Here is a 16544-nt window from a genome sequence, read left to right on the forward strand (position 1 = left end):
AAAAAAAAAAACGCATTTATTAAAAACAGAAAAATATACAAGCTTTTTCAGTGCTTTGGTTCCCATTTTCTACAATAAAAGCTCTGATAAAACATTCCACTGTTCTCAAATATCTTAATTTTTATTTTTCTACACAAAATAAGATGAAAAATAAACAAATCAAGAATAAAGAAAATCAATCAATCAGTAATAAATAAATATGATGTTAATAATAATAAAAGGGCAAATAATAAAAACTTAAGAAACCACATATAGTTGGTGGGTAGACAAATAATTTTTTTCAGATTAAAATGAACAAAGCATTATTAGAGCCCTGTAGACATGACAAAACACGACTATAGTCACATTTATACTCTTTATTTACAACATATTGTGCAACTGCAGGGTCTTGAGACACATGCTAACTCGCAAACTTGAGCGCTAGCGACCTAAACGGTAGCCTTCAAGTTATTTCCTTTAAACTTAATAGCCAAAAGCGTACCACTTCCACACAGATAGAGAGGATAACTAGTAACAGTTATTTAACCTTTAACATAAACATTAATCAAACGTAATAATTTTTTCTGGGTACATGATACCATACAGCATCCATATCAAACTTGCGTGGGCCGCACTAACATTAAAATTTCACCGCATGTTTGAGACCCCTGCTTTAGAGGCTATAACATAATGTTACAAGAAATAATAGAATTAATTGAAATGATGGGTGAAATTTACTGCTAATTTTTCTCATAAGAGATCATCTTTTCAAGCGTCAAACTGTTACTGGCTTCTTCTTTCAGTTTTTTGCACAAGGTTAGAGCTCATGTACACATAGTAGTTTAATATTCTGCATTATACTTTGGTAGTGTCTTGTTTGTTTTATCTACCAATTGTATTGCTGTGTGTCATTGTTTTGACACCACGACTCGGAATGTTGTGTGAGCTGGTGACGCCCTGTAGTATACTGTACTATGGCTCACTCAGCGGCTCCTCCTGGGGGGGGACGGGACGTTTAACGTTGTTGACAGAAGTAGCGTTAGCTCCGATCGATGGGTCTGTGAAATGTTTTAATAATGATAATGTTTAAATCATCAAAATAAGGCAAAATACTGTAAGTAGTCATCATCAATGTACTTGTTCATGCATGATCACATGTATATAAAACGTTGTCTTTAGAGGGCTTTGTAGTCGAAATAGGTATGTCCCAATGACGTGCATTGTTAGCTTGCTCATATTAACTTGTTTTCTGGCATTCTAATGCACAGAAAAGCAAAATAAATATGTGAGTGTATTTTTTTTGAGTGCAGTTCCACTTTAAAATTAGCATCATAACTGTCCCGGTCTCTGGGTCACTAGTGTGAGTGTCAGGGAGAAAAGCTTTGGCTTGCTTGGTGAAAAGTTCTTTGGCACCACCTGTTGGTTTTCATATGTAAATCTTGGTGACCTATCGACTTTTTTCTAGTTTGATGTTGCGGTCCATACAGTCAATTTTTCAAACATTCGTGATCTTGAATTCTTCCACACCAAACTCATCCAACCATGGCTTTATGGACCTCACTTGAACAAACAGGGGACTTGTAAGAAAATGAGAAACATAAAACATGTCCAATGTTGGTCCCTCGCTACCTTGCACTTTGTGCCAAGCACAGTTTTTCAGAACTATATTACTAAAAATCATGCTATTTTTGGTTGAATATGGCCTATTATTAGTCCAAATATGCATGTTTAAGCACATTTTCTGTATTTGTTTTTGTCTAAATAAAAATGGCTGTTTGTCTACTATAAAAGGGTGATGTAGGGGTGTTATTTCATGCCTACAGGGCTCTAATAATGTTAAAATTCACAATTGGTGACACACAACAGGTTGTGAACACATTTTCTTTGCACTAACTAAGTAAATATTTCATTTACAAATAAGCAATCCTACTTTGCGGAAATCCACTTATCAACGTCAGGACTGGGATCAGTTAACCGTAATAAACAAATCAGTGTATGTTGATTATCTTTATTAAGATCCCATGGGTGGTGATAATTTGCTCAAGAGGTGCTTCTATGGCAGGGGTCTCAAACTCAATTTACCTGGGGGCCACTGGAGCTAGGGTCTGGGCAAGGCCGGGCCGCATCAGGTTTAAAAAAAAACAACGCATTGATTAAAAACAGAAAAATATACAAACTTTTTCAGTGCTTTGGTTCCGATTTTCTACAATAAAAGCTCTGATAAAACATTCCACTGTTCTCAAATATCTTAATTTTTATTTTTCTACACAAAATAAGATGAAAAATAAATAAACAAATCAAGAATAAAGAAAATCAATCAATCAGTAATAAATATAATAATAATAACAAAATGGCAAATAATAAAAACTTAAGAAACCACATATAGTTGGTGGGTAGACAAATTATTTTTTCAGATTAAAATGAACAAAGCATTATTAGAGCCCTGTAGACATGACAAAACACGACTATAGTCACATTTATACTCTTTTTATTTACAACAGATTGCGCAACTGCAGGGTCTTGAGACACATGCTAACTCGCAAACTAGAGAGCAAGCAACCTAAACGGTAGCCTTCAAGTTATTTCCTTTAAACTTAATAGCCAAAAGTGTACCACTTCCACACAGATAGAGAGGATAACTATTAACAGTTATTTAACCTTTAACATGAACATTAATCAAACGTAATAATTTTTTCTGGGTACATGATACCATACAGCATCCATATCAAACTTGCGCAGGCCGCACTAACATTAAACTTTCATATCAAGGCGGGGACCTCAAACTAGTGTCCTGCGGGCCACATTTGGCCCGCGGGCCGCATGTTTGAGGCCCCTGTTCTATGGGAAAATCATAACAATAATAATAACCGGATTAAGTGATGCATGGAAGTATAACTGATGCAGGCTTCAGGCTCAGTGTGAATGTTGCAGAGCAATCAAAAATGCTGTTAACCGTTCCATGTGTGAAAAGCAGCAGTATTGCATAACGGAGGTGCATTGTCGGCCATGTTTTCTGCTTTAGGGGAGTAGAGTATTTCTGTTTCGCAGTGGGAGTATGATGTTGTTTAGATGGCTAGGTGAAGCAAAGTGCATCCCTACTCATGAATACATCTTGCCGCATGCCTCCTCTCCTCTCCGCTAAAGGATGGGACACAGCCCCACCCAGCATTCTTTATACCATACTTCATTGTTTTTTTTAAACCTCGCACACAGTTGCAAAAGCAAGGGCGTGAGTATGTGTGTATCTACGAGTCGGAGGGAGAGTTGGTCAAGTGAGAGATCAAGGCGGGTCGTGTTTTCACAACTTATCATCAATCGGACCGCTCAGTAGCCAGGCGGATTATTGTTCCCTGTTTGGCCTGGAGGATGGCAAGTCTGATCTCACCAGGAGAAACAGACCCCTGTCAATATGACAACACTGGACTGGGTTGGCCTTCAGTGAAGTCAGGAATATTCTCCAAAGGACACACAACAGCACACGGAACTAAGAGTTCCTTTTTAGAGTTTGTCATGTCTATTTGCAATTATAGTAATTAAGTAATTATAGTAATTAATAGCTAACCAAGGAACCCAAACATGTCTGTCTGACTAGTATGTAATGTGCATTATGACCACCTGTCGGAAAACAGTAGGAGTGGTGGGTCATTGCACGACTTGGTCTCGATGCAAGCACGTGATAATGACCAAAACGGAAAATAATGCATGGTACCTACTTAGTTCATTCATTCATTGCTGGAGCCTATCCCAGCTGTCTTTGGGCGAGAGGCGGGGTACACCCTGGACTGGTGGCCAGCCAATCACAGGGCACATATAGACAAACAACCATTCACACTCACATTCATACCTATGGACAATTTGGAGTGGCCAATTAACCTAGCATGTTTTTGGAATGTGGGAGGAAACCGGAGTACCTGGAGAAAACCCACGCATGCACGGGGAGAACATGCAAACTCCACACAGAGATGGCAGAGGGTGGAATTGAACCCTGGTTTCCTAGCTGTGAGGTCTGTGCGCTAACCACTTGACCGCCGTGCCGCCCCTACCTAGCTCAATACCTCTGTATTTGCTATTGATGTTTTTCCATTGGCAAAAGGAGGCATTATAAGGTGTTTTTTTTCTATAATATTAGTACCCTGACATGGTTCAACACAATATACTGTATTTGTACATGGTGTTAACCACTGCTGGTCACTTATTGGTTGAATGTCATTGTAACATTTGTGGATACACGGCCAGAAATTACATTAAACACACAGTCGACATACATTGAATTTTAAATAGCACTTTTCAAGGCACCGAAAGCACTTGACAATGAAGTGAACCCATTATTTATTCACTGCTACAGTCCTACAGCTGCCCCTGGGGTAGTCTGATGGCCTCTGTGACCAGCACCAAATATTCATTCACGTTGATACACCAGTGTGGGCAGCACTGGAGACAAAGGTGGGTGAAGTGTCTTACTCAGGGACACAACGAGGGAGCAAGGATTGAACCGCCAATCCTCTCGTTACGTTCTCATTTTCTCTCCCTGAGTTTACTCACTTTGGGTCCATTTTGTGTCCAAGCGTCCTCTAATTATGACCTCCTTATCTGGGTCGATAAGTAATTCCATTTAGACACGAGGAGAATGCTCTCTTGCATTATGTTTGTGTGACTATTAAAAAAAGAACCAGGAAGCCAGAACCAAAAGCTGACGTCTGGATGCCTTCTTCTCATGCAGCAGTCCCGCCTGTGGGCAAGTTTGTTGTATTGTCTTTGTCAAGCTCCTGTGAAATCCAGTTATGAGAAAAATTCGAGGAATCACCATGATGTGTGTGAGAATGTCTGTCTGCTCTGTTGCCGTGGATACCGTCTCGGGCTGCAAGGCTGTTGATGTCACGATCAGAGGAACAGCCACAAATATGATGTAAGGGGCAAAGTCCTCCTCCTCCGTTTATGCTTTCTCCTCCTGCTCTGCATCACCGCTGGTCTCCTCCCAGCGTGCAGTGACCCATGATGAAGTTCTAACGTTTCCCTGACGCAGCCCAGCTCCCGCTATAGAGTTAATATGGCGCTACATCGCCTGCTCTCAAGCGGCTTTTCCGCCACTCGGACGTTTGTTATTGAGGGTCTCAACTCAAAATGGCTACCAGTGTTGGTGGATTGCTTTTATGCAGGGTTATACTGGGTGAAAGCATGTGATCTGTCATGCCTGTCATTCTGCCCTTACCACCCTCACTGCTTGCCTCTGTCACTCTCTGGATGATTGCTATTAGAACACACACACAAATATTGTGTATGACATTAAGCCTGTGATAGTGACATGGTGACAACGTGGTCACTTTTTGTTATAGCACCAAATGTTGCTATGGCAGAGGTCTCAAACACGCGGCCCGTGGGCCAAATGTGGCCAGCAGGACACTAGTTTGAGGCCCCCGCCTTGATATGAAAGTTTAATGTCAGTGCGGCCCGCGCAAGTTTGATATGGATGCTGTATGGTATCATGTACCCAGAAAAAATTATTACGTTTGATTCATGTTCATGTTAAAGGTTAAATAACTGTTAATAGTTATCCTCCCTATCCGTGTGGAAGTGGTAAGTTTTTGGCTATTTAAGTTTAAAGGAAATAACTTGAAGGCTACCGTTTAGGTCGCTAGCTCTCTAGTTTGCGAGTTAGCATGTGTCTCAAGACCCTGCAGTTGCGCAATATGTTGTAAATAAAAAGAGTATAAATGTGACTATAGTCGTGTTTTGTCATGTCTACAGGGCTCTAATAATGCTTTGTTCATTTTAATCTGAAAAAAATTATTTGTCTACCCACCAACTATATGTGGTTTCTTAAGTTGTTATTATTTGCTGTTTTATTATTATTATTATATTTATTTATTTATTACTGATTGATTGATTTTCTTTATTCTTGATTTGTTTATTTATGTTTCATCTTATTTTGTGTAGAAAAATAAAAAGTAAGATATTTGAGAACAGTGGAATGTTTTATCAGAGCTTTTCTTGTAGAAAATCGAAACCAAAGCAAAGTTTATTCATTTTTCTGTTTGTAATAAATTCATTTTTTTTTTTTTTGGAAAACCTGATACGGCCCAGTCTCATCCAGACCCTAGCTCCAGTGGCCCCCAAGTAAATTGAGTTTGAGACCCCTGTGCTGTAGGGTCCAAATTGCTCGAGATACTAGTTGCTTATCATGAACGGATGAAGCCTGCTTGGATGCAAGGTGAAACATCTTCTAACAATCCAGTTGCCCGCACATTTCAGGCAAAGCTCTGGTCCACTGAGGGCAAACAACGGTGGAAAACAACTTTGATGCCCCCGGGGTGCAGCTTTAGTGTACAGTACAATGATGACGGTGTGTGACGTTGTCGGTTTTGTTGCCTTCAAAGCTTATGCAGTGACTACTCAAAATTCAATCCAAGTCCGAAAAATAATAATAATGCTTGCTGAAATGTGAGCAGGGGCGATTCTGGAGGCTGTTGGGGCCCTAGGCAAAAATTTACAGGGGGCATCTTTGCATAGCGCCATTGCTGTAGTTTGTCAACCCTCGGGGTACCCCCAACTGAGCTGGAGCCCCAAGCATGCCTGCCTTGCCTGGTGGCGTGTACTACTCTACTGTTGTGAGATTTTATACAGTCCGTTGATCATACCGTCCCTATTTTCTACCATTGTGGTTGATGGATCAAGCCTTGGCAGTTGGTGCAACTAATTCCAGTGTTCCAAGTTATGGAGTACTTACTACCTTGTCTGTCTGTGTTCAGTTGAACAGTATTTTACTGGAGAAAGTAATTTGTTGTTTCAAAAATTGCAAGAAAAAAGGGTATTAACAATAGAAGAGAGACCATTATGACACTTAAAAATGTATAGGTTTTTCCCCCAGAGAGTGTTCTAAAACCTTTGACCGTCTTGCATCATAGTCTTAGTCCAAAAACAACTTGAGACGACCCAAGTGGACAGCAGTAAGTGTCTTTAAAAAGCCCCCCCCCCTGCAATGTAAGTATGCTTCTTAGCTCCACTCACGGTCTCTCGCGCTTCCTTGCACCTGTCTGGTAATCGAGTATGAGTGAAAGTGAAGGCGGGTGAAGTCATGACAGGGTACTGAGATGACTCTGCGGCGGGGGTTGCTCGAACGGGTCAACTGGCCCCCGGGGCTAAAAGCATACACATGTCTATGCTAAATATTGTTTGTCTGTGTTTGCCTTGGGTTCACGTGAGACGTAGTGTGTACGGGCCACCTGTTGTATGACCCCGAGTGCATGCGTTAATGGGTTCGTATTCGTAATTGGATGAGAATGTGCAAGACTCCCACTCCAGAATGAAGGTATAATTAGATACACGCAGCAGACTCTAATAAGGTTCCCTGTCTTAGATAATTATTCAGGTACTTTGAAGTGCAACCTTCCACAGCTTGTATGTTATTATACAATATGTTAGGATCACATGAGTGAGTCGGCTGTATTTATCAGTAAAAGAAAAGTGACGTCGTGCTAGATGACATGAGAGCAGCAAGACATGCATCAGCCATGACCTTCTGGGGGCACACAAACACACGCCATCTGCCCCCTGCTGTAACCGACAGGAATTGTCAAGTGTTCACTGTTAGCTCAACCAGTTATAGTTAAAAAAACACATCTACTGTATTTGCTGTGATGCAGTATAAGGGCTGTAAAAAAAATGTTAACGTTATTTTTCTCGTAATTGTTTGAACATTTTTTCCGTCCACAGTCATATTGACTAGAACATAAAACTAAGTCGAGTTGTCATACATTCGGCGTCTAGAGATGCTGAAAATGAAGGTGCGTCTTATATTCATTGTTGTCGTATATTCGAGTTCATACATTCATTTTCTACCGCTTATCCTCACGAGTGTCAAGGGTGTGCTGGAGCCTATCCCAGCTGTCTTCGGGCGAGAGCCAATCACAGGGCACATATAGACAAACAGCCATTGACACTCACATTCATACCTATGGTAAACCTATGGTATGAATCGCCCCACACATGCACGAGAACATGCAAACTCCACACAGAGGTGGCCAAGGGTGGAATTGAACTCGGGTCTCCTAGCTGTGAAGCCTGCGCTCTAACCACTGTCACTGTACAGCCCAGAGTTAATCCATACTTTTGTAATACTATACTATATACTACAGGGGTCTCAAACACGCGGCCCGTGGGCCAAATGTGGCCCGCAGGACTCTAGTTTGAGGCCCCCACCTTGATATGAAAGTTTAATGTTAGTGCGGCCCGCACAAGTTTGATATGGATGCTGTATGGTATCATGTACCCAGAAAAAATTATTACGTTTGATTAATGTTCATGTTAAAGGTTAAATAACTGTTAATAGTTATCCTCCCTATCCGTGTGGAAGTGGTAAGTTTTTGGCTATTTAAATTTCAAGGAAATAACTTGAAGGCCAGCGTTTAGGTCGCTAGCTCTCTAGTTTGCGAGTTAGCATGTGTCTTAAGACCCTGCAGTTGCGCAATATGTTGTAAATAAAAAGAGTATAAATGTGACTATAGTCGTGTTTTGTCATGTCTACAGGGCTCTAATAATGCTTTGTTCATTTTAATCTGAAAAAAAATATTTGTCTACCCACCAACTATATGTAGTTTCTTAAGTTTTTATTATTTGCTGTTTTATTATTATTATTATTATTATTATTATTATATTTATTTATTTATTACTGATTGATTTTCTTTATTCTTGATTTGTTTATTTATGTTTCATCTTATTTTGTGTAGAAAAATAAAAAGTAAGATATTTGAGAACAGTGGAATGTTTTATCAGAGCTTTTCCTGTAGAAAATTGGAACCAAAGCGAAGTTTTTTAAAATTTTTTGTTTTTTTTTTTAAACCTGATGCGGCCAGTCTCACCCAGACCCAAGCTCCAGTGGCCCCCAAGTAAATTGAGTTTGAGACTTCTGATATACTATATAAACCATTTGCCATACTTGCTATATATTTTTATTCCATGTTTGCCCTGACACTCTTCCAACTTCACCTTAGCCGGTTCTCTCTTGTTTCTTTTAGGGCCGCTGTTCCAGGGAGAACTGCAAGTATCTGCACCCTCCTCCCCACCTAAAGAACCAGCTGGAGATCAATGGCAGGAACAACCTGATCCAGCAGAAGAACATGGTGATGCTGGCCCAGCACATGCAGCTTGCCAATGCCATGATGCCTGGCACGCAGCTACCGCCTATGGTGAGAAGACACAAACGCATGACTGAACACACCCCAGTGTCTTGTCTGATAGGCTGGACATGATCTTCTTTCCACCATCCATCCTTCAGCCCATGTTCTCTGTGACGCCCGGCTTGGCCACCAACGCCAGCGCCGCGGCCGCAGCTGCAGCCGCGGCTTTTAATCCGTACCTGAGCCCTGTGTCACCAGGCCTCATGCCCCCAGAGATCCTGCCCAACACCCCCGTCCTCATGGCTTCCAGCCCCACAGTCAGCCAAGTCCCCAATGCTGCTGCTGCAGCCCAGAAGCTGCTGAGAACAGATAGACTTGAGGTAACACGGCATCTGTCGACGCTTTGAACTGATTCCCAACGTCAATGCTTATATTAACAAATTATACTGTTTTTCTAATTAGAAGCTCATTAAAAACTGTCAAGAGTCTTGTATTTCATCACTTTCATCCCAAATTCAGAGTTGCTTGTGATGATGGCTACAAATTGTCCCAGATCTGATTTGATTCAATTCATCTCATTGAAAATGTACACATGCTTACATCATCAATTAGCTTTATATCCGTGAGCATTTATCCAAGCATATTTTTTGTATCTAATCATGCAATAATCATAATATTTACTGTATTTGCTGGTCACAGACGTCACACAGTATGGAGGCACCCCTGAGATAGTGCTGCCCCCTGCTGTCTCATATATAAACTCATCTAATGTAAGTTTCATATTAAGAACCTAAGAAGTTGTGTTGCAATGATTTATACGGCAAAAGGAACACAGAGACATATTCCTGGGTAATAGATCCATGTCAAACTAAGAAAATGATGAAAAAAATAATAACATCGGGTGTCCAAGCTTTTTCAACCAAAGTCATGGATGCAGCTGACATAGACATAGACTATTAGATATTTAGATATTTATATATATATATATATATATATAGAGAGAGAGATATTTAGATATAGATATTTATTATTTATTATAATAAATAATAAATAATAAATAATAAATAATAAATAATAAATAATAAATGATAAATGATAAATGATAAATGATAAATGATAAATAATAAATAGGTATGAATGTGAGTGTGAATGGCTGTTTGTCTATATGTGCCCTGTGATTGGCTGGCCACCAGTCCAGGGTGTCCAGGGTGTCTTTCGCCTAAAGACAGCTGGGATAGGCTCCAGCACCCCCCCGCGACCCTCGGGAGGAAAAAGCGGTAGAAAATGAATGAATAAATAATAAATAATAAATAATAAATAATAAATAATAAATAATAAATAATAAATAATAAATAATAAATAATAAATAATAAATAATAAATAATAAATAATAAATACATTACATCAAATATGAACAACAATGTATAGCATAAACAGTAATTTGTACAAATAATTTAAATAATTTTGAATAAATAACAATAATTTAAAGTTTTGACGACTCTGCATTAACTATAAAATGTGTGTCGGATATTATATGTGTGTCTTTTTATTACAGGTGTGTCGCGAATTCCAGAGGGGAAACTGCTCCCGAGGGGAGGACGACTGTCGCTTCGCCCATCCGGCGGACAGCACGATGATCGACACCAACGACAACACCGTCACCGTGTGCATGGACTACATCAAGGGCCGCTGCTCCCGCGAGAAGTGCAAGTACTTCCACCCGCCTGCTCACCTGCAGGCTAAAATTAAGGCCACTCAGCACCAGGTGAACCAGGCTTCAGCCGCCGCGGCCATGGTGAGCAATCCTTACCCAATGTCGTCACAATCACAAACTAGCAAGTCATGTTTTTGGTTGACAGTAGGGACTCCGCTCCTGTGATGTTATGTCCTAGTGCACATTTTTGACTTGATATTGACGTGGCAAGGGCCGAGAGCTGGGGGTGAATCGTTGCAATGTGACTCTGACTAGGATGTGCACAGTGTACTGTCTATTATGATTGAAATAAGTAATGAGTGAACAATGTTTTCATTGCTGCGTTCATCCATTTGTGTGTGACGGTAACTAATGTAGACGAGTAGTCCGTAGTTCTCATGATGATCATGTTCCCGTTGAGCAGTAGAGCTATAGTGTCCACACTGTGCATGCCTTAGTCCTGTAATCCCCTTGTACAATTGCATTGATTTGTTTTTTTATTTGTTTTTTTTTCTCACCTATACCCAAACTGCACTGCTGCCCCCATGATGCACCTCTGCTTGCTGGTTTATGTTAATGCGCTTGAACCCCATTGGCCCATTGCCATCATGTGCTCGCTGCCTGCTAATTAAGACTCAGTCGGCTGTCAAATCACTGAAGCGACCCCTCGACGCAACCTTTGACCTGGTACTATGACCTTTCACCTTTTAGCTTGGCATGTTGGCTTTGTTGTAGAGCAGTGTTTTAACCGATGCTATTTTGTTGTCTTTTGTCAGTGCAAATGTCTGTTTTTCCTTCTGTCGTTATTGTGTGGAATGGAATGATCGCGGCTCTTCCCTGTAGGGTACGGGTGTCCAACGTGTGGCTCGGGGGACAGTTTTTTTGTTGTGTTTCAGCAAAAAAAAAACAAAAAAAAAACACCAACAATAGCAGCAAAAATGGTAAAATCAGCAGTAATTTAAGGATAAAGTAAAAAAGAGTCTAAAACTCTAAAATGTACAAAAATAATGGAATAATATGAGGGAAAATATTTTTTAGAAGCATAAAGTTGAAATATAAAGGGAAAAGTGCATTATTTTCAAGTCATAATATTATGGGAAACAAACAATGAATAAAATAGGCCTAAAAATACTTAATAATAAAATGAGGTTGCAGAAAAAGTTGTCATCTTACAAGAATAACATCAAAATATGAAACAATATTATTATTATTATTAGTAGTAGTATTATATTATAATACAAAAAAATTATCAAATGTATTCTAAGGAGAAAAAAGTTTTATGGAAATAAATATGTAATATTATGAGAAAATAATGTCATTTTAGTTGCAAAGACTTTAAATATTAAAGAAAAAATTATGTAATATTTTTAAAAAGAAACAACAAAATTGAATAATAATTGTAATTAAAACTGCAAGCAGTGATGAGCGGGCTCGAGCACCCCGACGCGGTCGGGGATACGCGCGGGTCGGGGGTACACGCGGGTCGGGGGCGCGCGCGTGTTGGGACGGGCGCGCGGACGCACCGTACGAAAAACCGCAACGATGGGATAAGCGGTAAGGGAGTTACGGCACTTGCAATTTTCCGCCCGGAGGGGGCGACGCCGGCGGCGAGGCTGGTGCGCGGTCACGTCCGGTCCGGCGCCCCGAACCGCCATAAAAAAATTTGCGACGATCGGACCGTGCGGTAGGTACTTGCGGCGGATATACGTTTCCGCCTGTGGGTGGCGCTATACAGTCTATGCGCCCACACGGTAACGGACCGGAGGGTACCCCGAACCACCAGAAAAAATTAGGTGCCGATCCGACCGTGCGGAAGGAAGTTACGGCTGATATACATTTCCACCAGTTGGTGGCGCTATAGCGTATGTACACACACTGTCATAGACCAAAGGGTACCCCGAACCACCAGAAAAAAATTCGGGCAGATCCGACCATGTGGGAGGAAGTTACGGCAGATATACATTTCCACCAGTTGGTGGCGCTATAGAGTCTATGGACACGCAGATTCAAAGAGTGGAGGGTGACCCGACCGACCAAAAAAAATTTAGAGACGATCCGACCATGTGGAAGGAAGTTACGGCTATATACATTTCCACCAGTTGGTGGCGCTATAGAGTCTATGTATACACACAGTCATAGACCAGAGGGTACCCCGAACCACCAGAAAAAATTTGGGACCGATCCGACCATGTGGAAGGAAGTTACAGCTGATATACATATCCACCAGTTGGAGGCGCTATAGCGTATGTACACACACTGTCATAGACCAGAGGGTACCCCGAACCACCAGAAAAAAATTCGGGCAGATCCGACCATGTGGGAGAAAGTTACGGCAGATATAAATTTCCACCAGTTGGTGGTGCTATACAGTCTATGTACACACACAGTCATAGACCAGAGGGTACCCCAAACCACCAGAAAAAATTTGGGGCCGATGCGACCATGTGGAAGGAAGTTACAGCTGATATACATTTCCACCAGTTGGTGGCGCTATAGTGTATGTACACACACAGTCATAGACCAGAGGGTACCCCAATCCACCAGAAAAAAATTTGGGCAGATCGGACCAAGTGGGAGGAAGTGACGGCAGATATACATTTTCACCAGTTGGTGGCGCTATAGGGTCTATGTACACACCCAGTCATAGACTGGAGGGTATCCCAAACCACCAGAAAAAAATTGGGGCAGATCCGACCATGTGGAAGGAAGTTACAGCTGATATACATTGCCACCAATAGGTGGTGCTATACAGTCTATGTACACAAAGTATAACAGACCAGAGATTGACCCAACACACCAAAAAAAATTTCAAGACAATCTGACCATGAATCAGGAAGTTATGGCAGATATACATTTCCACCAGTTGGTGGCGCTATAGAGTCCATATACACACACAGTTACAGACTGGAGGGTGACCGAACCCACCCAAAAAATTAGGAGACGATCCGACCATGCGTGAGGAAGTTACAGCAGATATACATTTCCACCAGTTGGTGGCGCTGTGTTTTGAACATGGGTTCTGGAGCGTTAGGTGCGTCCTGTCATGATAGACTTCTCCACCGAAAATCATAGTGATACGTGCAACGGGTGGCGAGGGATAATGATTTGAAACTTCTAGGTGGCGCTAGTGTGTCAATTTAGATTGGTGTCACATGGGAGCACCACCAGGGCGCTCAGGCCTGGATTCTGACCTTACGTGTAAGATTTCAGCAGCCTGTGACCTTCTGCGGGCGAAATATGAGCCTTCGATGGTCAATGGCGAAGGCTGACCATTCGCCGTGGCCACGCCCACCACATGTGCTTTACACACATCACAGTCCATCGACTGACATCATCAGTCTGTCAGTCAAACTGTGTATTGACTTTGATGTACATTGCTTCAAGGCAAGGCCAGACACCAGGCAGGGCCAGATAAGGTAAAAGTTAAGGTTAAAGTAAAAGTTTGGTGGCGTGCCACGCCCACATCCTAAGTAGCAGCCCAAAATCCTTCGCAATTTAACGTGGGCCATCCGTCTAGTGTCCGTTGATGCTACAACGGACTCATTCGGTCAAACCCCCTAGGAGGAGTTCGTCGAGATACGACCCCTACATCCTCCCCCAAATGGCCGCCGCCACCTAAAATGGCCGACTTCCTGTTGGTTTTTGAACAAGGGTTCTTGAGACTTTTTTGTGCGTCCTGTCACGAGTGATGTCTCCTCCGAAAATCATGCCCATACGTGCAACGGGAGGCGAGGGATAATTATTTTAAAACTTGTAGGTGGCGCTAGTGAGTCAATTTGGCTTGGTTTCAAATGGGGGCCCCACCAGGGCCCTCGGGCCTGGAATCTGCCCCCCCTTATGAGTTTTCAAGCACATGCGACCTTCTGCGGGCGAATGATGACCCTTTCTTTGTAAACGGCGAGGCCTGAGCATTCGCCGCCAGGCCACGCCCACCACGTGCGCTTTTCCTGCATCATGGTCCATCAACAGGCTTCACCAGGCTGTCAGGCAGTGACCTTTTGACCTCGGTGTTCATCTGATGAATCTCCTGCCAGAAAAGGCCTCATGTAGGTGACACGCCTTTAGCCTGTCGCCAATAGGTGGCGCTGCGACGAAATCAGGAAGTGACCTACGGGGACCTTCGGGGCGGGGCCATGATCACATGTACCAAGTATGATGAAGATCTGACCATGTGGAGGCAAGTTATTCACGTCTACAGTTACGCTCAGCGTGCAAGGCCCGGGCAGATGAAAAAGGGCAAAATTTGGGGGCGTGCCACGCCCACATCGTACGGAATATCCCAAAATCCTTCGCAATTTAACGTCGGCCAGCCGTCTAGTGTCCGTTGATGCAACAACGGACTCATTCGGTCAAACCCCCTAGGAGGAGTTCGTCGAGATACGACCCCAACTTCTGGCCCGAAAAAGGCCGGCGCCATCCAAAATGGCCGACTTCCTGTTCGTTTTACAATATGGGTTCTTGAGACTTTTTGGTCCGTCCTGTCACGATAGACGTCTCCACAAAGTTTCGTGACGATAGGTGAAACTGGTGGCGGGGGCCAATTTTTTCAAAAATAAAAGGTGGCGCTAGAGAGTCAATTTTGGAACATTGTTTTCGGGACCCCCACCAGATCGAAATTTTCGGCAGACCTGACGCGCTTGCAAAATTTGGTGAGTTTTCGGGCATGTTCAGGCCCTCAAAAAGGCCGTCGAATCGGCAGAATAATAATAATAATAATAATAATAATAATAATAATAATAATAATAATAATAATAATAAACATTACGATTACAATAGGGCTTTCGCACTGGTCAGTGCTCGAGCCCTAATAAATTAGGTTGGGGAAAGTTTTAATGTTATGGGAATGAAGTCATAAGAAAATGTACAATTATTTAAGAAAAAAATGTAAAGAATCGGTCAGATCATTTTGAAAAACTTGATAAAAAGGAGGCAAAAAGAAGAAAGACTGAAGTCGACATTAATAATAGACCTTTCACCTCAATCACAAAGCTGTTTTTATCATAGCTCCATGTATCGATTCCCAAAATATCCGAGTGGCCCTTTCTTCGTGTTATGGGAATAAAGTCATAAGAAAATGTACAATTATTTAAGAAAAATTTTGAAATAATTGGTCAGATCATTTTGAAAAACTTGATAAAAAGGAGGCAAAAAGAAGAAAGACTAAAGTTGACATTAATAATAGGCCTTTCACCTCAATCACAAAGCAATTTTTAGCATAGCTCCATGTATCGATTCCCAAAATATCCGAGCGGCCCTTGCTTCCTTTTGTTTTCCAGTATGCGGCCCTCGTTGGAAAAAGTTTGGACAGCCCTGCTTTAGGGGTTCAATTGGGGGATGCCAGATGTGCTTGAATTCACCAGGAGCCACAATCAATTCATCATCTGTCCTGTCTTTAACCAAAGCAAGTGAGGTTTAGGGAATTAGAGCTTTAACGATGGTAGCATGGCTTCAAGTCTAACGTCCAATTGTTCAGTGTTGTGGAGCTATCAACAATACGCATGAATGTGTTGCTAGTGCACGTCAGGTGGGGCGAAGAGGAAACAGTCTTCTAGCCATACTATAAGGGGGGAGGGGCATCCCACTAGAACAGATGATTGAAAAGAGATAGTTCACTCCATCACTGAGTTTTTTGTTACAACTTTGTGAATCTGCATTCACATTGACGTCATTTTTGACCCGAGTGGAGAGTGAACCATCACTTGAACATGGCTTTACACAGTTTATCATGGAGCTAGCAGTGCAGCCTCCCTCTCTCTCTC

General features: G+C 41.9%; 1 protein-coding gene across 17 annotated transcripts in view; it reads left to right on the forward strand.

Annotated features, from left to right (window-relative positions):
* mbnl1 (muscleblind-like splicing regulator 1) overlaps positions 1–16544 on the forward strand; it is a 61736-nt gene that overhangs the window by 36093 nt on the left and 9099 nt on the right. For 12 of the 17 annotated variants that reach the window (XM_058069067.1, XM_058069068.1, XM_058069069.1 and 9 more), the window contains 4 exons: positions 8991–9161; positions 9251–9472; positions 10648–10887; positions 11419–11472. In XM_058069067.1, the coding sequence (XP_057925050.1) occupies positions 8991–9161; positions 9251–9472; positions 10648–10887; positions 11419–11472 (687 nt within the window). The remainder of the gene's footprint in view (positions 1–8990; positions 9162–9250; positions 9473–10647; positions 10888–11418; positions 11473–16544) is intronic. The other 5 variants (XM_058069073.1, XM_058069077.1, XM_058069076.1 and 2 more) reach the window with 1 other exon arrangement.

The sequence above is a fragment of the Doryrhamphus excisus genome, chromosome 3, assembly GCF_030265055.1.
Source record: "Doryrhamphus excisus isolate RoL2022-K1 chromosome 3, RoL_Dexc_1.0, whole genome shotgun sequence".
Taxonomy (NCBI): domain Eukaryota; kingdom Metazoa; phylum Chordata; class Actinopteri; order Syngnathiformes; family Syngnathidae; genus Doryrhamphus; species Doryrhamphus excisus.